The 22,701-nt window shown below is 40.0% G+C and overlaps 1 protein-coding gene across 1 annotated transcript in view; it reads right to left on the bottom strand.

Moving 5' to 3' along the window:
* The window catches only part of LOC106129842 (cholesterol transporter ABCA5), a 46,812-nt gene that overhangs the window by 16,921 nt on the left and 7,190 nt on the right, over window positions 1–22,701 (bottom strand). The window contains exons 2-22 of the mRNA XM_060950704.1: window positions 17,854–18,016; window positions 17,281–17,460; window positions 16,656–16,828; window positions 15,896–16,133; window positions 14,625–14,851; window positions 13,876–13,954; window positions 13,042–13,149; window positions 11,932–12,075; window positions 10,570–10,720; window positions 9,743–9,884; window positions 8,935–9,165; window positions 8,389–8,503; window positions 7,669–7,818; window positions 6,765–6,932; window positions 6,078–6,330; window positions 5,276–5,448; window positions 4,787–4,882; window positions 3,809–3,965; window positions 2,909–3,260; window positions 2,439–2,625; window positions 500–616 (exon numbers count right to left, since the gene is read on the bottom strand). Of these exons, the coding sequence (XP_060806687.1) occupies window positions 500–616; window positions 2,439–2,625; window positions 2,909–3,260; window positions 3,809–3,965; window positions 4,787–4,882; window positions 5,276–5,448; window positions 6,078–6,330; window positions 6,765–6,932; window positions 7,669–7,818; window positions 8,389–8,503; window positions 8,935–9,165; window positions 9,743–9,884; window positions 10,570–10,720; window positions 11,932–12,075; window positions 13,042–13,149; window positions 13,876–13,954; window positions 14,625–14,851; window positions 15,896–16,133; window positions 16,656–16,828; window positions 17,281–17,460; window positions 17,854–18,016 (3,604 nt within the window). The remainder of the gene's footprint in view (window positions 1–499; window positions 617–2,438; window positions 2,626–2,908; window positions 3,261–3,808; window positions 3,966–4,786; window positions 4,883–5,275; window positions 5,449–6,077; window positions 6,331–6,764; window positions 6,933–7,668; window positions 7,819–8,388; window positions 8,504–8,934; window positions 9,166–9,742; window positions 9,885–10,569; window positions 10,721–11,931; window positions 12,076–13,041; window positions 13,150–13,875; window positions 13,955–14,624; window positions 14,852–15,895; window positions 16,134–16,655; window positions 16,829–17,280; window positions 17,461–17,853; window positions 18,017–22,701) is intronic.

The raw sequence follows: 22,701 nt of genomic DNA, 5'->3' as shown, positions 1-22,701 counted from the left end.
ATCTGTGTAATTTGTAAAAAAAAAAACAAAAGAAAAAAATATGGTCTCTCTGGGTCCGCTAATGACTGATCGCCAAAATCACTAATAACAAAATCTTGTGCTACAATTACTTCATGTCATGGCAAATGGTAAACTTCATGTTATCTTTTGTTGTTAAAAGATGATCAAATGTTCCTAAAACTGCTTAACAGAAGATACATACCCCTTGTCTAAAGTGTCGGTGACTGCATCCTAATTTAGTTTAACTATAATTGTTAATTCTGTTCTTATGTACATACATACATACAATCACGTCTTTATCCCTAGCGGGGTAGACAGAGCCAACAGTCTTGTAAAGACTAATAGGCCACGTTCAGCTGTTCGGCTTTAAGATGGAATTGAGATTCAAATAGTGACAGGTTGCTAGCCCATCGCCTAAAAGAAGAATCCCAAGTTCTCGTGTAAGTGGATTTAATGGAATCTTTTGTGAGAATAAACTCTTGATACCAAAACCACATACCAACACGAGGACCCCCGCGCTGGTGATGATCATGATGAAGATCAGAATAGTGAAGTACGTGAGGAAGTACATGCTCATTGAAAGGCCGTTGACGCGAAGCTGGTTCTTCGCTTTTATCTGGAACATAAAATAATACATACCTTCATACCACAAGATACGAGATCTGCTCTGAACCTTAGTTCTTTTAAATCACTTATCAAAAGACTGTATTCTGATGCATCTAACAATTGAGTGTACTTATAAATATGTAAGTTTATATATATATATATTATTTATGTATATTTATCTTTAATTATGTAGAAATTTATTGTTTATTTTACTGCATCTCAATGCTTTTTATGTGCGCTGCCTTTTTAATTATGGATTTTCCTTTATATTTTGGTTGACTGGAAGAAATCCCATTGGGGATAAGTCCGCCATTGTACATATTCTTCTAAATCCAATAACTGTTTTGTAATTTGTTTTATTTATTTTTATGTGCAATAAAGAATTTACAAACAAACAAACAAACAAACATACCATGTATAGCTGAACGTGGCCATTCAGACTTTTCAAGACTGTCGGCTCTGTCTACCCCGCAAGGGATATGGACGTGACCATATGTATGTATACATACCATCACGCCTGTCATCTATTGGGGTAGGCAGAGACTACGGATTTCCACTTGCTACGATCCTTGCAGACCTCTACCGCTTCCTCCACACTCATTACTCTTTTCATGCATATTCGACGATTGCGGGTAAAAAAAGAATAGGACCACTCCATCTCGTTCCCATGAAAGGCGACTAAGGGATAGGCTTATTAAACTTGGGATTCTTCTTTCAGGCGTTGGGCTAGCAACCTGTCACTATTTGAATCTCAATTCTATCATTAAGCCAAATAGCTGAACGTGGCCTATCAGTCTTTTCAAGACTGTTGGCCCTGTCTACACCGCAAGGGATATAGACGTGATTATACGTTTATACATATATCTATCTAATGTTTCTTTTCGTAGACCTTTCTTAGATCTTAGAGCAAAGATTTATCAAGATAGGTTCAACACTTGCACAATGAGACATACACACATACCTTTCATTCATTTGTTGTAATCTACACTACTCATTTGTAACTAGAATTAAGTTTTTGGGTACTGTAATACCATTGTTAAGGAAGAGCGTGGCTTTCTGATACAGGTGTTTCTCACCCAATGGAAGGTCACAAATACTTGTTAAACTGTACCACTTTGTTAAACTAATAAAATATTTTCATACTAGTTGTGCCCGCGACTCCGTCCGCGTGGAATAGTTATTTTGGGCATCATTGCAGCCCTCAAGGGTGAATAATTTTCGCCGTGTTTTTTTTCACATTTTCCATTATTTCTTCGCTCCTTACAGTTGCAGCGTGATGTTATATAGCCTAAAGCCTTCCTCGATAATTGGTCTATTCAACACAAAAAGATTATTTCAATTCGATGCAGCACTTCCTGAAATTAGCGCGTTCAAACAAACAAACTCTTAAGCTTTATAATATTAGTATAGATTTTGACTACAGTTTTGTCTATCAGTCTATGTTATAGTATTATAATTATTAACAGCTTTTAATATCGATTTAAAAATGACGAAGTTCCATACAAACTTGCACCCCCTATTTCATCCCCTTGGGATAGAATTTCAGGATAAAAAGTAGCCTTTATTCTAATCCAGGTTACTAAATATATCTGTGCCGAATTTCGTTCAGATCCGTTCGGTAGATTTTGCGTGATGCGCGTACAAACATACAGACAGACAGACAGACAGACAGACAGACAGACAAAAATTCTAAAAAAAATTGTTTTGGCTTCTATTGACCCTTAAAAGACCCCTTATATTTTTTTTCTTAAATATCTTCAATGTACAGACAAAGTTCAGTCACAGTTTTATTATGTTTCGATTTTCATTTTCATTTTCATAAGAATTCTCACCTCCCGATCGTATACAATGTCCACGGCCAAGGTTACAGGTACCAGCGCGAAGATCATCCCCATGAATATGGCGCACACCACGTTGCCCAGGTTGAACTCCTCCTGCTGCTCCGTCTGCTGGAACGGGTGGGACAGAACCTCGATCGGTTTCCAGCTGTCCAGTAGACCGGTTGACTGCATTATAATTCTGGAAAGCAAATTTCAATAATTAACTTAGAATAATACTATCTTAAAGCCAAATAGCTGAACGTGGCCTATCAGTCTTTACGAGACTGTAGGCTCTGTCTACTTCGCAAGGGATAGACTTACAGGATTGGCTAGCAACCTGTCACTATTTGAATCTCAATTCTATCATTAAGCGAAATAGCTGAACGTGGCCTATCAGTCTTTTCAAGACCGTTGGCTCTGTCTACCCCGCAAGGGATATAGACGTATGTATGTTGATGATGATTGTGAAGAAGAAACCATACCTGTAAATACTATTATCCAACAAGTTGATGATGATCGGCAAACTGTGGGTATACGTGCTGTTGTAATACGCCATTATCTTAGCGAACGACACGGGACTATCTCTTAGGCTGAACGCGCCGAAATTCTCCATGTCCAGGAGGCTGGAGAAGGTCCCGTTGAAATCCACTATAGGGTACGCCCCCAACGTTTCCAGGGAGGTTCTCAAATCGGCAATTTCTCGATCATTGTTTTGTTCGCTGTACAAAGCGATTGGTGTCTTGTTGAAGTACGCGTTAGGGTCTAGTTTGAGCGGTTGCGTGCGGAAGAACACGATCTGTCGCGATTTCATGTAGAGGCCGAGGGCGCAGGATACTGTAACATAATAATCATCATCATTATCATCAGTATCATCTCTATGCGTCGTTAAGTGAAGAGTACCCTATATTACCTGTAGTGCCGTGTGGTTCTGGGCACTGATAAAAAAACAGGATTGGACCACTCCATCTCATTCCCATGGATGTCGTAATAGGCGACTAAGGGATATGCTTGTAAACTCGGGATTGTTCTTTTAGGCGATGGGCTAGCAACCTGTCACTATTTGACATCTCAATTCTATCAGTAAGCCAAACAGCTGAACGTGGCCTATCAGTCTTTTTAAGACTTTTGGCTCTGACTACCCCGCAAGGGATATAGACGTGACCATCTACTCATACTATCCTTTACGCCGTCCATCCATCTCTTCTTCGGTCTTCCCCTATTTTATGAAACCTTATAAATAAAAGCTGGATATAAATCTATAATAATCAAAATTCAAATTCACCGGCAGAAAACCAAGTTTACTAAGATTTTGGTTTTTACGAAGCAAATGTTCTGTAATTTTTATATGTATATGCCCTGGACGAATGTTACCCCATACTTACTGATAGGCATGAAGATCATGACGTACAGCTTGTAAGGGTCCCGTATCATCCTGACGGTCCTGATGTAGACCAGCGCGCAGAACGTCCGCCAACAAGACGGGCTGGTCTTCACCACGTCGCTGAGGGCGTCTACTGACACTGGCATTTCGGGTGTCACCTGTGAGAAGTGAAGGAATAAAATTTAAAAAAAAATTGGAGGGTATTTATTGAAGAAAAACTTAGAATAAGACGGGTTGGTCTTCACTAAGTCACTGAGGGCGTCTACTGAGACTCACAAAATTGGTTGACGTCAAATAGATTACTTAAACCAAAGTTTACTGCCGCTTCCAAAGCGTGTGCCGTGTGGTTCCCGGCACTAATTGAAAAAAGAATAGGGCCACTGCATCTCTTTCTTGTGGATGTCGTAAAAGGCGACTAATTCTTTTAGGCGATGGGCTAGCAACCTGTCACTATTTGAATCTCAATTCTATCATCCAGCCAAACACTTGAACGTGGCTTATCGGTCTTTTAAGACTGCTAGCTCTGTCTTCCCCGCAAGGAATATAGACGTGTATGTATATATGTCCAAAGCGTCAGCACACAAGAACCGGTAACAAACTGCACTGCAGCATTATTTCATTGGTACGTAGCTGCAATGAGAGTCGAAACTTCAAATAAAATTGCCGTATGGTTTTGAGGGTACATACACACATACATACGGTCACGTCTTTATCCCTTGCGGGGTAGACAGAGCCAACAGTCTTGAAAAGACTGAATGGCCACGTCCAGCTATTTGGCTTAACGATAGAATTGAGATTCAACTAGCGACAGGTTGCTAGCCCATCACCTAAAAAAGAATCCCAAGTTTGTAAGCCTATCCCTTAGTCGCCTTTTACGACATCCATTGGAAAGAGATGGAGTAGTCCTATTCTTTTGTGTATTGGTGCCGGGAACCACACGGTTTTGAGGGTATGATTTATAAATAAGAGGCTAACAAACCTTAACATGCTCTACCCCATGAGTGGTGGAATGTAACGCGTGTGAAGCCTGGGTCGGCAGTGAGGTCGCCTTTTGTCCATCCTTGTCATTCAACTCCTGTGAAGAGAGCAAAGATTATTATGTATTTCTATGCAATAAATATTTTACAAACAAACAAACAAAACATTTTTTTCTGTAACGTTTGGCCTAACGTGGGTATGTATCTATAGATTTAATGATTTTTTAATTAACATATATATATATATATTCGGGACAAATTACACAGATTGAGTTAGCCTCGAAGTAAGTTCGAAACTTGTGTTGCGAGATACTAACTCAACGATACTATAATTTATAACAAATACTTATATAGATAAACATCCAAGACCCAGACCAATCAGAAAAAGTTCTTTTCTCATTATGCCCTGGCCGGGATTCGAACCCGGGACCTCTTGAGTCACAGAAAAGCGTACTACCGCTGCGCCACAGAGGCCGTCTTAGCTTACATACCTGATAGCTCAAAGACTTGCTCTGCAAAGACAAACTCCTGGACAGCGCCCGAGCCCTAACTAGCTTCACTGATGACACTCCCTCCACCGCCTCCGTCTCTTCAGCGTTCTCCCCTTCGAGACTCAGGAATACTTCTTCTAGAGTTGTCATTGAGACGCCGTAACTCGTTATCCCTGAGGAAAGATTACAGGAAAGTTAAATCTCTTAGCATGTTCCAGTCTGCCGTGTGGTTCCCGGCGCCAATAAAAAAAGAATAGGAACACTCCATCTTGTTCCCATGGATGTCGTAAAAGGCGACTAAGGGATAGGCTTATAAACTTGGGATTCTTCTTTTAGGCGATTGGTTAGCAACCTGTCACTATTTGAATGTCAATTCTATCATTAAGCCAAACAGTTGAACGTGGCCATTCAGTCTTTTCAAGACTGTTGAGTCTCTCTACCCCGCGAGGGATATAGACGTGATATATATGTATGTTTAAGTTTTATTCTCATTTTTATCCTTAATGTTCATAAATATATACATAAAATAAATAAATGTGCTCCAGCGATCCACTTAGCTGCAATTACAAAACTCACCAAGTCTACTAGTCTTCTCCTTGATCTCATGCTCAATAGCGTGGAACAGCGGCGGGAACAAATGGACGGCGTAATGAGGGAGGATGTCATAGCTGCAATTGCAAACCTCTCACCAAGTCTACTGGTCTTCTCCTTGATCTCGTGCTCAATAGCATGAAACAGCGGCGGGAACAAATGGACGGCGTAATGAGGGAGGATGTCATAGCTGCAATTGCAAAACTCTCACCAAGTCTACTGGTCTTCTCCTTGATTTCGTGCTCAATAGCATGAAACAGCGGCGGGAATAAATGGACGGCGTAATGAGGGAGGATGTACGACAGCTCCCTGCCATGGCGCCTGGCTTTCTCGGCGCGGGGCACGTGGCCTCGCACCAGGCGGGTGATCTGGTGCTCCCGGCAGGCGCCCTCCAGCACCAGCGTCAGGTGGTAGCCGATGCCGAACTTGTTCTTCAGGAACAGGGAGGTGCCGGCGCAGCGGACCTAGGATGTAATTATGAAAAATCTATACTAATGTTATAAAGCAAATAATTAAGAAAAATCTATACTAATGTTATAAAGCAAATAAGAAAAATCTATACTAATTATGCCATGTGGTTCCCGGCACCTATAGTAAAAAAAATAAGACCACTCCATCTCTCTTATAAACTTGGGATTCTTCTTTTAGGCGATGGGCTAGCAACCTGTCACTATTTGAATCTCAATTCTATCATTAAGCCAAATAGCTGAGCGTGGCCTATCAGTCTTTACAAGACTGTTGGCTCTGTCTACCCCACAGGGGATATAGTCGTGACCATATGTATGTATGTACTATTTAAACTATGACACGCTGTAATAGTATTTTGTGATTTTGTCTGTCCCTTTTGTCTTGCCAAAACAAACCCTAAGAGAATAAAGTCGTCTAAATATACACTCACCCTTCCTTTACTTATAACAGCCTTCCTATCGCCCAGTATGTCGGCTTCGTCCATGAAATGTGTAGTGAGGAGTAACACCTTCCCTCGCTTGGCCCTCTGCAGTATCCTCCACGTCTGTCTCCTGGATACTGGATCTACACCAGCCGTCGGCTCATCCAGAATTATTATCTGTTGAAATGGCAAAATCCTTTTAAAACAGAATGTGTTACATTAGTATCTCCAAGAACATGAAGGTTATGTAAAGCTCCTCGCCCAATGTTAGCTAAGTGAACAAAAAATATACATATATACATATGGCCACGTCTATGTCCCTTGCGGGGTAGACAGAGCCAACAGTCTTGAGCGAACTGATAGGCCACGTTCAGCTATTTGGCTTTAAGATAGAATTGAGATTCAAATAGTGACAGGTTGCTAGCCCATCGCCTAAAAAAGAATACCAAGTTTGTAAGCCTATCCCTTAGTCGCCTTTTACGACATCCATTGGAAAGAAATGGAGTGGTCCTGTTCTTTTTTGTATTGGTGCCGGGAACCAGACGGCACAACAAAAACAAAACGGTGAACACAAAATCCCGGTAAATTCGGGACTGATCCATAAAAAGGCACGGATAGATCCATCTACTGGTTTGGCACACGGCCTGTAGTTGCAGAAGTTGTTATGGAAACAGCCTTTAACTAAACGTAGGCCTACATTGGGGTTTAAATATCCTTTAAATTCAAGATAGGTTTTCCCAGAAATAGGTTCTAGCCTAACATTTGGGCTTTATATATCAGATGTCAGTCGCGCTGTGGGTAATCATTAACTCATCAAGTCATCTATGTACATTCATTGTCTCCCTCGTGTCTTTCTTGAAATCTTAAAGCGTTACCACTAGCAATGCAATGAGTACACACTCAAAAGACTTACCTTAGGATCTCCAATAAACGCGATGGCTATACTAAGCTTCCTCTTCTGACCCCCTGACAGATGCTTGGCGAATACCCCAGCCTGGTCCAGTAGACCCACGTCAGATAACGACTTGTGGATCTCGTCAGGTACCCGTTTGCGAGGTATACCCTGGGTAACAGAGGGGAAAATGAAAGAATTACTTACATACATACACAAAATCACGCCTCTTTCCCGGAGGGGTAGGCAGAGACTACCTCTTTCCACTTGCCACGATCCCTGCATACTTCCTTCGCTTCGTCAACATTCATAACTCTCTTCATGCAAGCTCGGCGGTTTCGGGCACTCTCGACCTGACCCTTTACCAGGACGTCCTTAATTTGATCAAGATACGTTCGTCTAGGTCTTCCCACTCCGACCTTTCCCTCCAAACTCTACTTGTATATCTGCTTAGTCAACCATTAAAGAACCACAGCAAGATCGTTTTTAACCGTTAGATGATATAGTGACTTTGTAATTGTTTCTTTTTTCCGCTATAACTACTGAAGTTAATATCTTCTGCGTACACTTAGAAGGACCTTTTATCTTCGTAAGATCAATTATTCTATTTCTGAGATCAAGTATTCTCATGAAATCATACAAGAAAAGTAAACCACAAAGTGGACATTATTCAATACTAAATATCTTCAATGTACAGACAAAGTTCAGTTACAGTTTTATTATGTGTATGGATGATTTTACCTTCACAGCGGCGAAGAACTGAAGGTGTTCCTTCACAGACAGGAGGTCAAACAGCACGTCCTGTTGCGGACACACCCCGATCATCTGCCTGATCTCGTGCATGTCATTAGGATCCCTGGAAACACATAATAACATATTAATATCAGAAGACCACGGCTTGCTTCGGATATATGTCAATATTAATAATAAAATCAATATCAGAAGACCATGGTTAAACCTGGAACTTACTTATATTCTCTAGACCTTACAATTTAAGCAATGATTTTGGTTCTTCACGTAATATGCCCAACAATATTACACAAAATGGTATATGCTGCTCAAAACTATAAGCACCTTGTGACATAAAAATGAGACAGTAAAAGCCAATAGGCACTCTAAAACTATTTTAATTGTTCCTCTCTTTCTTAAGTCTGTTCTTATTACACCTAGAAGGTCACCATATTGAGCCAATAAGCACTCTAATATTTTTTTATTGTTCCTCTCCTTGTTAAGTCTGTCCTTATAACGCCCAGAAGGTGTACACTGAACCATACTTTACTAACTTACCTAACATCCAACCCATACACATAAGCCGTTCCAGCAGTAGGAGACGTGAGGCCAGTCAGGATGTTGAACAACGTAGACTTCCCCGCTCCATTGTGCCCCAGGACGGCTGTGATCTGGCCCTCGTAGATGCTCAGGTCTATGCCGTCGATAGCTTTAATCTCCGGCTTGCGACAGTGACGGAAACTCTTCTGGAGACCGACTATTCTGATGGCTTCTTTGTCTTGGAGTTCCCTGGTAGAAGATATAAATATATATTGTCACATCGTTACGGTTTCTAGTAAGGAAATGATCACTTCTTTTCTGTTCCAACAAGACATTATTGGGACAAATTGGGATACTAATTCCTAATTGATTTTCTCCGAGGCTGTTGAAAAACTTTCATTGTAATTTCTATCAAGGTGCATTACAATAATTTAAAAACATCTCTTAGGAAACAGCGTGATAAGGGAAAAGATATAGTAACAGAAATAGAAAAGGTTATGTTAAGATGGTTTGGTCATGTAAAGAAGATGACTTGACTGAGGTTGACTAAGTAAATATCTAAGGAGAGTGTGGAGGGAAAGATTGGAGTTGGAAGGCCAAGATGAACGTATCTTGATCAAATTAAGGACGTCCTGGAAAAGGTCAGGTCAAGAGTACCCGAAACTGCCGAGGTTGCATGAAGAGAGTTATGAATGTGGACGAAGCGAAAGAAGTATGCAGAGATCGTGTCAAGTGGAAAGATGTAATTCTCTGCAAACCCCGCCGAGAAAATGTCGTGATTTTATATATGTATAAGTAGTTAAAAAATATGACGGCCATTTCTTACCTGGGTACTGGCTCGACATCCTTGTTATGGGCGGCTTCTCCATTGGAGTGGAAGTGTATAGCTGAAACTCTGCCGCGGCGGCTGCCCAGCCAGAAGGAAGGCAGCAGACAGAACCAGGGCTTCTGTTTTATGCCGTACTCACCTGGAATGAAAAAATGCTCACAGATATTGCTCTCTTGATTGTATTTTATGTACGTGTACGTGTAGTGCCGTGTGGTTCCCGGCACCAATACAAAAAAGAATAGGACCACTCCATCTCTTTCCCATGGATGTCGTAAAAGGCGACTAAGGGATAGGCTTATAAACTTGGGATTCTTCTTTTAGGCGATCGGCTAGCAACCTGTCACTTTTTGAATTTCAATTCTATCATTAAGCCAAATAGCTGAACGTGGCCATTTAGTCTTCAAGACTGTTGGCTCTGTCTACCCCGTAAGGGATAAAGACGTGATCATATGTATGTATGTATGTAAGACTTTCCACTTTTGTAAAGATTGTTTCGACAGTTAACTTAATTGACCTTATTTCTTTTGGTATGGTAACACTCTAAGGTGAGAGAAGACGGTAGTCACCCCCTGAAATAACCTGACTTTACCACCTTTTGGATGATAGATTAAAGATGAACCCACGACTCAAATTAAAGTAACTAATCATAAACAACATCTGATCCTGGATCAAATATTAAGTACCTGGTTGACCGAGCTTTGCTCGTCAACGTGGAGCGTCGCTCCCGCTACAAGCTAATGGAGAGGGCCAAAAGCCCTGACCATTTACTCCGACTCCTCCTTGGGAGTATGGGAAGACCCCTTGTCGTCGTCAGAGGTACTCACTGGGTATCACCGCGTCCAGCCAGTACGCCACCAGCGCGTACAGCACGGTGTCCACCGCCATCATGATGAGGCTGCCCCCGAATGGGACCCCGGGTCCGCTCCAGAGGTTCTCCCAGGTCACCCCCACGCCGGCCATGTCCAGGACCAGAGCCTGGTGGAAGGGAAATCCATAGATAAAATTATCATATACATACATACAATCACGTCTATACCCCTTGCGGGGTAGACAGAGCCAACTGTCTTGAAGAGACAGATAGGCCACATTCAGCTGTTTGGCTTAATGATTGAATTGTAATTCATATTGTGCCAGATTGCTAGCCCATCGACTAAATTTATTTTACTTATTCATTCTATTCTAAGTTAAATTAATATTGTGAAGTTAACGTTGATGAAGAAATTGCTGCAGTGCAGTTTGTTACCGCTTCTTCTGCACTGACGCCTTGGAAGCGGCAGTAAACTTAGTTTTTAAGTAATTTATTTGACGTCAACCAATGTTGTTAAACCATACGTTTTGACAATTATTAAGCGATATATAGTATCCTATAGTAATGAATAAAAAATTTTGAATTTGAATTTAAAAAGATTTCCAAGTTTATAATATTATCCCTCAGTCGCCTTTTACGACAACCATGGGAACGAGATGGAGTGGTCCTTTTCTTTTTTATTATTATTTATTAGTGCCGGGAACCACACGGCACCGGACAATAAAATTATCTCTCTCGTTTTGGCATGTTCTCAGTAACACTTGCCGGTTCTAAGCTCTTCTACCAATTACAGCAAGCCTTAAGCCCAAAACATTACTTGTAGAGATGGCAAGAAGTCCTTTATTTTAATGCGTCACCGTTTAAGATACGGTCGGACCTTTTAGTCTTTTTATATCTTCTATTCTTATTCTATCTTGGGCAAATTTCCACTTTTATTATCATAGTTCACTCGGTCAAAGGTTGTTGGGATCCTCTGTTCTTTTTAAGGCTGCCTTTAAAAAACTTTTTAGGTAAAAAAAAAATGTGATGATACTGATATGTGCGTCATACTTTTCATTTTTTGGCTCTGAAGCACGTGCTCAGGCCAAAGACTTAGGCTTTGCAGACTCTCTCTAGGCTTAATAAAATTTATGTCACTATTTGAATCTCAATTCCATCAGTCTTTACAAGACTGTTTGCTCTGTCTACCCCTGAAGGTATATAGACGTGACTATAAGTATGTAAATTATAGGGGTGTCGGATATTATGAGTATAATATCTCTCTCTCTTTGTGACTCTTCGCAATTGATTAAAAGTTGGAAAAATATTCGATGGAACATCAATATTTTAAGAAATAGAAGAGAATTTACTTCAAGAACATTATGCTAAAACTGTTTACCTTGTCCATGGCGAGCGCGTAACAACTCGAGCTGATGAGGGAGACAAACCAAAAAGCAAGGGAGTCGGCATTCGACACGAAGACCTGAATGAAGTACAGCCCACTCATCAGGTTCACGGCGAAGCTGCCCAAGATACCAGCCGTCTGGGGGATAAATCATTTTTTATTTAATTATTTATTTATTTACTTCCTTACATACATATGGTCACCTCTATATCCCTTGCGGGGTAGACAGAGCCAACAGTCTTGAAAAGACTGTTAGGCCACGCTCAGCTATTTGGCTTGGTGATAGAATTGAGATTCAAATAGTAACGGGTTGCTAGCCCATCGCCTAAAAGAAGAATCCCAAGTTTATAAGCCTATCCCTTAGTCGCCTTTTACGACATCCATGGGAACGAGATGGAGTGGTCCTATTCTTTTTTTTATTGGTGCCGGGAACCACACATTTTTTATTTTATTTATTTATTTACTTAATTCCTTACATACATATGGTCACGTCTATATCCCTTGCGGGGTAGACAGAGCCAACAGTCTTGAAAAGAATGATAGGCCACGCTCAGCTATTTGGCTTTATGATAGAATTGAGATTCAAATAGTGACAGTGACAGGTTGCTAGCCCATACGGGAACGAGCATTGTGACACGAGAATTTTATATACATATAAGACTAGCTGTGCCCGCGACTTCGTCCGCGTGGAATAGTTATTTTAGGCATCATTGAAGCCCTCAAAGATGAACAATTTCTCCCGTTTTTTTGCACATTTTCCATTATTTCTTTGCTCCTAATAGTTTCAGCGTGATGTTATATAGCCTAAAGCCTTCCTCGATAAATGGTCTGTTCAACACGAAAAGTATTTTTCAATTCGAACCAGTAATTCCTGAGATTAACGCGTTCAAAAAAAAAAACAAACAAACAAACTCTTCAGCTTTATAATATTAAGTATAGATGGGTCTACTGGAAGATATTTCTATTAATATGAGTAGCACCTTTGTACTAGAATTACTTCTGTATTAAATGCTACTGTATATAATAAATTAATAAATGAACGAACTAATAAATGAATGAACGAACGAACAAATGAATGAATGAATAGAAATAATAAATACGTACCCGCGCTCGGTCGAAGAAGGGCGTCAGCATAAAAGCGAAGGTGATGATGGTGAATCCGAAGAGAAGCATCAGGAGGAAGATGAGCACGTAGGAGGAGTGCTGGAATACCTTTAAAAAAAAATTAAAATGAATTATTAAAAAAAAAAGTTTAAACGTGTTAATTCAATTATTACATACATACATACATAAAATCACGCCTCTTTCCCGGAGGGTTACGCAGAGACCATCTCTTTCCACTAGCCACGATCTCTGCATACTTCTTTCGCTTTATCCACATTGAGTTGAGTGAGAGAGTTATGAATGTGGACGAAGCGAAGGAATCGCTTCGTCCACATTCATAACTCTCTTCATGCAAGCTCGGCGGTTTCGGGTACTCTTGACCTGACCCTTAACCAGGACGTCCTTAATTTGATCAAGATACGTTCGTCTAGGTCTTCCCACTCCGACCTTTCCCTTCACACTCTCAATTATTGTTTAGAACTATTGACTAATAATGATGATACATACATAAATACATATCATCACGTCTATACCCTATGCGGAGTAGACAGAGCCAACAGTCTTGAAAAAGACTGATAGGCCACGTTCAGCTGTTAGGCTAAATGATATAAAGTTTCAAACATTGACAGGTTGCTAGCCCATCGCCTAAAAGAAGAATCCCAAGTTTATTAGCCTATCCCTTAGTCGCCTTTTACGACGTCCATGGGAATGAGACGGAGTGGTCCTATCCTTTTTTTTATTGATGTCGGGTCTTCTCAAGACTGTTGGCTCTGTCTACACCGCAAGGGACATAGACGTGATTATACATATGTATGTATGTAATATTTAACTTACTTTCAATGTAAATAACAGTACGGTGCTCACTAAAGACAGAATAGTGACGAACACAGCGTAGATGAGAAACCAGGAACCCCTGAAAGCAATAAATAACATATATCACTATCTCGTCTTTATCCCTTACGAGGTAAACAGAGTCAACAGTATTAAAAAAAGACCGAAATACCACTGAAAACTTTGTTGTGAAAATAATCGTAAACAAAAGACGATCGTGATTTTTCTTTGAATAAAAAGTAGGTATAATTACTTTTTTTATTAGTGGCCGGTATGTTTTCCAATTCATTTTAAACAACCGTTCAAACCGTTCCGTTTTGTTCAACAACAAAACGTTCAACTGGATCGCTTAGTGATGGAATTTACTCTCATATTTGTTTTACCCTATCGCCTAAAAGAGGAATTCCGAATGAATTAAGCCTTTCCCTTGATTGGCTTTTTTAAAATTATTCTGCCTATGAAACTATACTTTAATACATACATATGGTCACGTCTATATCCCTTGTGGGGAAGACAGAGCCAACAGTCTTGAAAATACCGATAGGCCACACTCAGCTATTTGGCTTAATGGTAGAATTGAGATTCAAATAGTGACAGGTTGCTAGCCAATCGCCTAAAAAAGAATCCCAAGTTTGTAAGCCTATCCCTTAGTCGCCTTTTACGACATCCTTTACTTTAATTAATACCTACAATTTCTTACAAAAAAAAGATTTCATAGAAATCATTAAAAATAAAAAATTTCACCCACTTACCAGTAAACAGAATCCTTCAGCCCCATAATCCTCATACCCTCCCTGATCTTGTTCTCCTTCTCGCCAACGACGAACATCAACAAATAGGTGATGAACTGCGACAACGTCATCACCATGTACATGGGCATGATGACCCTGAAGATGACCAGCCAATCACCAGTGTGTTGGCGTTTGGGGAACTGGAGGAGTTGGATGTCGGGGGGTGGAAACGCTCGGCCGGAGTCCAGCTGGAATGGGGGGAATAAATGTGAGAAACATGGCTCAGAATTGTGGCTGTTGATATGTTCAATTCAAATTCAAATTTCATTATTTTTCTCTACACCAACTTAAATCAAAAATAGGTATGTAAGTATACAAAAGTTAACTATAACTATACAAAGTAAGTTTGTGAGAGACTGGAGTCTGAACTAAGCAGGGCTTGTATCTTAGTACACCAGCCTCTCCCCACAAAGAGTACTTATACAACTAACGAATATGAACAGAATAAACATATAACAGCGAAATGAATTAGAGAAAATTAAACCCATTATAACAAAACAGCAAAAGGGTTTTTTTTTAGTATTAACATTATAAATAAGATTTCGCCATATTTAGTATTTAAATTAATGGATGTAAAAGGTTCTCTGTCTGTTGGTAGTCGAGAACCAGCAGGAAATTTGTAATGATTTTTTTACATGAATATTTTGTATATATGATAAAATGTTGTGGACTGTACATGGATAAAATCTGAGGCTTGAGGGGTAGAACAGTAGATAATATTTCTACCAAACCAAGCTGAAACTCTCGCTTTTTAGCTGTGGAAATATCACTAAGGTCACACACGATCTGTCAATCATAGATACATACATATGATCACGTCTAGCGGGGTAGACAGAGCCACCAGTTTTAAAAAGACTGATAGGCCACGCTCAGCTGTTTGGCCTAGTGATAGAATTGAGATTCAAATAGTGACAGAGCGTCAGTGGTCAAATCATTATGGTGCATTGGTGCCGTGTGGTTCCCGGCACCAATACAAGAAAGAATAAGACCACTCCATCTCTTTCCCGTGGATGTCGTAAAAGGCGACTAAGGGATAGACTTACGAAATTGGGATTCTTTTTTTTAGGCGATGGGCTATCAACCTGTCACTATTTTAATCTCAATTCTATCATTAAGCCGAATAGCTGAACGTGGCATATCAGTCAAGACTGTTGGCTCTATCTACCCCACAAAGGATATAGACGTGACGTGACGTGACGTATGTATGATGAAGAATAAAGACAAAACCGCACCTTGATCTTTACATAATCCACCAGCATCTGCAGCGCCAGGAATCCTGAATAATAATATTGCAACACTGGACAAGCGTCTTCTCTATGCATCTCTGACAAGGGTATGAGTTGCCCCCCCCTGGACCAGTCGGAAGACCAGTCTTTCACTCCAGTTCTTTCTCTGCATTTGGCTGGTGACGTGGTTAAGGTTCTTGTGGACGGGGTGCCAGCGTGGGATGGGTTAGTTCTGATTGTGTAACTGGAAAAGAGAGATGATGTTAAATAAATGCCGTGTTCTTGTCCAAGATAACGTCTATTGCTACACCAAAACTTTGTCAAATTTAACATGTTCATCACCTATTTAACATACATATAGTCACATCCATATCCCTTGCGGGGTAGACAGAGCCAACAGTCTTGAAAAGACTGAATGGCCACGTTCAGCTATTTGGCTTAATGATAGAATTGAGATTCAAATAGTGACAGGTTGCTAGCCCATCCGCCTGAAAAAAAATCCCAAGTTTGTAAGCCTATCCCTTAGTCGCATTTTACGACATCCATGGGAAAGAGATGGAGTGGTCCTTTTTTTTGTATTGGTATTCGGATACTACATCCCAGAAAATTTCTTTCAAAAACTTACATACATACATACATATAATCACGTCTATATCCCTTGCGGGGTAGACAGAGCTAACAGTCTTGTAAAGACTAATACATAGGCCACGTTTAGCTGTTTGGCATTCATTCTTTAATATATTACTGTAATAAATTCAATACTTACCGCAGAGGCTCCCCATAAGCCGTTGGGTCGGAATGGAAGATGATTGCGATGGGAAAGTTTCTGGTGTCGTTGTGGTATGCATCATTCAGCTCTATGGTGTCGTTATAGCGGATCCAGTTGATGGCGTGGTGGCGAGACTCCATGAGTAGAGCGTTGATCTCTTCTAGGAAGCTCTGTGGACAAATATGAGTGATATGTCAGAATTTCTGCTCATAATCTTGGATGCTTAAAGGATAAGTTAAGCGGTCAAATATAGCATATTTTTTTGTATTATCTATTATACTAATATTATAAAGCTGAAGAGTTTGATAGTTTGTTTGTTTGAACGCCCTAATCTCAGGATCTACAGGTTCGAATTGAAAAAATATTTTTGCGTTGAATAGACCATTTATCAAGGAAGGCTTTAGGCTATATAACATCACGCTGCAACTATAAGTAGCGAAGAAGTAATGGAATATGTGAAAAAAACTGGGAAAATTATTCACTCTTGAGGGTTTCGGTATTTGAATCTCAATTCTATCACTAAGCCAAATGGCTGAGCCTGGCCATTCAGTCTTTTCGGGACTGTTGGCTCTGTCTATCCCTCAAGGGATATAGACGTGACCATATATAATTGATAACTTACAACAGTGCCATTGGCGTTCTGCCAGTCAGCCACCACAGCGACGGAGTGGTTCTCAGGGAAGGCGTCGTGGTGGATGTGGTACATCCTCCCTGGTTTCCTGACCTCGGGGAAGTTGGGGTTGGGCACCAGCATCTTGAGGAAGATCAGCACCCCCAAAGAGTATAGTGGGACAAGAACCTCCTGTGAACAATTACAGTAAGTAAGTAAATGCCGTGTGGTTCTCGACACCAATAGCTAAAAAAGAATAGGACCACTCCTTCTCTTTCCCATGGATGTCATAAGAGGCGACTAAGAGATATGTTTTTGAACTTGGGATTCTTCTTTTAGGCGATGGGCTAGCAACCTGTCACCATTTGAATCTCAATTCTATCATTAAGCCAAACAGCTGAACGTAGCCTATCAGTCTTTTCAAGGTTGTCTCAGTACCCCGCAAGGGATATAGACGTGATTATATATATATATATGTAGAGATATCTATTCAGTATTCAGATAAATGTGCCGTGTGGTTCACACCACTCTTGAAAACGTCATGATCAATCAGATATCTGGCAATAATTTGGAAGAAGGACTTACAGCGAGGGTTTTCCTAGTGTCCCGCTTCTTGAGGAGCAGGTTCCTCACGACGGTGGCCCACAGTTGGGGCCAGAATCGCGCCGGGGGGCGGGTGCCCATGGCGCCCCGCAGCCGGCTACCTACAGCCACGTAGTCCAGATCGCAGTCTTTGTTCGCGCATTTCCTGCACATTGAGATGAAAGATCAGATATACTCAATATGCTCACAAAATTTCATGAGTTATGGGTCGAGCCGTTTCGGAGGAACACGGGAACGAACATTGTTGACACGAGAATTATATAAATACGAGTAAGATTGTAAAGAAGTAAATTTTGCAAATTTGATGCGGGATTTTTGTTTGTAAGGGTTACATACGTACAAACCGTCACATCTGTCTACATTTACAGATCCCTCCCGCTTCCTTCACGCTTATAACTCTTTTTGTGCATATACGACGATTACGGTTACTCCTATCATCTCCCTTTTTTCAGACAAACGAATTTTGGTCCTTGAAAGTTTGACGAGGCCGGCCCTGTCCCACTTTTACAGTCAGCTCTGCTTTATATATTGTATGAGACAATCGCAAAAATGTAACACCAGAGTATGCAAGATGAGTTGACCATACGTTGCGCAACGCAGTTTGTATGCGTATACTGTATGAGACAATTGCAATAATTTAACACCAGAGTATGCAAGATAAGTTGACCATACGCTGCGCAGCACAGTTGACAAATATAATTAGATATAAATTACAAACTTGGGATTCTTTTTTAGGCGACAGGCTAGCAACCTATCACAATTTGAATCTCAATTCCTTAAGCCAAACAGCTGAACGTGGCCTATCAGTCTTTTTAAAACTTTTGGCTCTGTCTAGCCCGCTAGGGATATAGACGTGAACATATGTATGTATGTATGTATTAGATATAAATTGCGGCGTCGAGTCGCTGTCAATCATGGCTAACGGCTGAATAATTAAGTTACGCGTGACCCGCCTGCCAACGAGGGGTGCGGATTATTAGAGGGGACAATTCTATATGGAATTCTATAATTGGGAGAAAAATTGGCTTAAATCGTCAGGTTTAAAACACAAAACCCTATAAATTTGTGTAAAATGTGCCGTGTGGTTCCCGGCACCACCACCACCACTCCGTCTCTTTCCCATGGATGTCGTAAAGGGCGACTAAGGGAATTGGCTTATAAACTTGGGATTCCTTTTTTAGGCGATGGGCTAGCAACCTGTCACTATTTGAATCTCACCAGAATCAGTTCTATCATTAAACCATACAGCTGAAGTTCTGCCTACCCCTCCGGGGAAAAAGGCGTGATTATACTCGTATGTAGGTATGTATGAATAAATTATGTACTTTTTTAACATCAAACCTGTTACAAAAGGTAAATTAAAACATCAAAGCTTTACGTAACCGTCAGTTATAAGTCATATTGTCACGTTAGAAGCGAACCGGAAATAGATAATGGTGACCGGAAGTCTTGGCGCCAGGGGGGCTGCCGGTTGCAACCCCACTATTGCAAATTAGGGTGACTTTAGTCGATATTGTATTGATCAGTTAGTGGAAAGGTGCAGCAAGGGTTGCACATATTAGTGTGTTGTTGATACATACACACATATGTACATATGGTCACGTCTATATCCCTTGTGGGGTAGACAGAGCCAACAGTCTTGAAAAGACTGATATGGCCACGTTTAGCTATTTGGCTTTAAGATAGAATTGAGATTCAAATAGTGACAGGTCGCTAGTCCATCGCCTAAAAGAAGAATCCCAAGTTAATAAGCCTACCCCTTAGTCGCCTTTTACGACGTCCATGGGAGAGAGATGGAGTGGTCCTATTCTTTTTTCTATTAGTGCCGGGAACCACACGGCACAATACTTTTTATTTATACATATTAGGATTCATATTCCACTTTTCGACATTTAATTATCAAGTCGTCATCCTCGGTTTTGAGTTAGGTAGGTAATAAGTATAAAATTAGCTTTTAAAAAGGTTCCCGGCTCCAATAAAAAAAAGAATAGGACCACTCCATCTCGTTCCCATGGATGTCGTAAAAGGCGACTAAGGATAGGCTTATAAACATGGGATTCTTCTTTTAGGCGATGGGCTAGCAACCTGTCACTATTTGAATCTCAATTCCATCATAAAACCAAACAGCTGAACGTGGCCTATCAATATTTTCAAGACTGTTGGCTCTGTCTACCCCGCAAGGGATATAGACGTGATTATATGTATGTATGTTTAAAAAGCCCGTGTTTAATTATAAATTAATACTCGCATTTTGTTTATATTTAAGATGTTATACATTACGTCAGCATTTCCGAGTAAAAGTGCCAAGTCTTGCAAACCATATACAAGGTAAGTATAAGTCGGCTAATGACTGACATATTTATCAACGCACATCGCAATAAGATATTTCTGAATTTATGAAGAAAATCTTATAGATAGATTTAAAAAAAATCTTCCACTCCGAGAGTGATAAAAAGAGTTTCTGGGAAAACGCTGTTTCTAATATAATACAGAATTAATATATAATTAAACTATGCTAATAATAAAATTAAATTTCAAAATGACAAACTAAAAAAAATATGTTTAAAATATTTTGGACCCCTAGTTAGGGTTCCCAATTTTTTTGGTATCTTGTTTATACGAAACTGCCTGTATATTCTTCTTCTTCCTAACGTCATCTCTTAAGAGAAGATCCCGGTTGACCATGATCTTAGATTGGGTATAAAACTCAAAATTTATTTGGGCGACCTAGGATGAACGAATTTACTTGGGATTATTCCTTTACGCGATGAGCTAGCAACCTGTCGCTATTTGAATCTCAACTCTATCATTAAGCCGAACAGCTGAACGTGGCCTTTCAGACTTTTCAAGACTGTTGGCTCTGTTTACCCCGCAAGGGATAAGTATAGACGTGACGTGTAAAGATGTATTTTCTTGAGTAAATAGGCCTTCGCAAGTACTTTTCCATGTCATTTAACTTTTCAATAAATTAAATTAAAGTTTAGTCTTTTTATTTTTCATTAAATACAATTACATTGACAAATAATATTATTATTTCAACAATACGAATCATAAATAAGAAAATAAATACATAATTATGTGCCGTGTGGATCCCGGTACCAAATATAAAAAAATATAAAAGATGGAGTGGCCCACACATATCTTCCCCTCATTTCTTTCACTCCATTTCCCATGGATGTCGTAAAAGGCGACTAAGGGATAAACTCATAAACTTTGAAATCTTCTTTTAGGCGATGGGCTTGCAATATTTCCGAGGCTGTCGCTTTCGTGTGTTGAATAGAATAGAATAGATTTATTTTAAATTTGAATACAAGGTATCACTTATTGACGTCACATCACTAAAATTAAATACCGCTTCCAAAGCGCTTGTGTTAAAGAAGGCGGCGGAACAAATTACACTGCAGCATTTTCATCGGACGTCAATTTACAAATATCTTAGATCTTAATCATCACAATTGTTATGTATCTGAGCACGCAGGCAGAGCTACGGGCGACAACTAGTTAAATACACAGGGTGACTTTTAATTCAACTGCATAAATTTAACTGTTAAGTGTATTAAAAAACATTAAAAGTTTTAAGAGCCGTGTGGTTCCCGGCACCAATAAAAAAAAAAGAATAGGACCACTCCATCTCGTTCCCATGGATGTCGTAAAAGGCGACTAAGTTTGTGTATTGGTCTTTTATAAAGCGTGTGACGTAGTTTTTGAGGGTTTTTTTTTAAATGTGAAAATGATGACGTTTAATTTAAATAAAAATAGGCTCAAACGGCTCAGAAGCATGGGTATAGTCTGTGTTTAAATGGATGCAGTTGTTTTAAATGTCACCCTGTATAAATCCGCAATGCCTGCAACTAGTGACCTCGAACTTAACAAAATCATGGCGTAACCATGCTCAATGTTGCTATTATAGGGACCTTGGATTCCGCAGACAATTCTACGAGTATTGTGGTTGTCGTGAGAGTTCCTTCGAGAATATACTCAGGTATAACCATAATATTCATGATTGATGATGATGATGTTAATTTTTTACACATACATATAGTCACGTCTACATCCCTTACGGGGTAGACAGAGCCAACAGTCTTGAAAAGACAAAGCCACGTTCAGCTGTATGACTCAATGATGGAATTGAGATTCAAACAATGACAGATTGCTAGCCCACCACCTAAAAATTATCCCGACTTTGTAAGCCTATCCCTTAGTCGCCTTTTACGACGTCCATGGGATAGACATGGAGTGGTCCTATTCTTAAGTGCCGGGAACCACACGGCATTCCATGATAAACCTACTGTACATAGTATTCCACAGAATGACGCACAGACGCAAATGGAATCCAATCATGCAATGCACATTTGTGCATTCATATTAATAATGCACGACGCATCTTCAAAGGATTTAAAGAGGATGTTTTTATACCTATGTATAATTTTGTTTACAAATTGTAAAAGTTTTCCACCGGATGTGGGCGAGGCTAGATTCAAACTGGATTATTAGTCTAGCCATTTATGTAGAAAACTAGCTGTGCCCGCGACTTCGTCCGCGTGGAATAGTTATTTTGTGCATCATTGAATCCCTCAAGGATGAATAATTTTCCCTGTTTTTTTTCCCATTTTTAATTATTTCTTCGCTTCTTATAGTTGCAGCGGGTTGGTATATAGCTTAAAGCCTTTCTCGATAAATGGTCTATTCAACACAAATTTTTCAATTTGAACCAGTAGTTCCTGAGTACCGTGTGGTTCCCGGCACCAATACAAAAAAGAATAGGACCACTCCATCTCTTTTCCATGGATGTCGTAAAAGGCGACTAAGGGATAACTTGGGATTCTTTTT

This window comes from Amyelois transitella, chromosome 22 (assembly GCF_032362555.1).
Source record: "Amyelois transitella isolate CPQ chromosome 22, ilAmyTran1.1, whole genome shotgun sequence".
NCBI lineage: Eukaryota > Metazoa > Arthropoda > Insecta > Lepidoptera > Pyralidae > Amyelois > Amyelois transitella.
The sequence above is the reverse complement of the archived record's forward strand: the minus strand, read 5'-3'. Positions and strand labels throughout refer to the sequence as shown.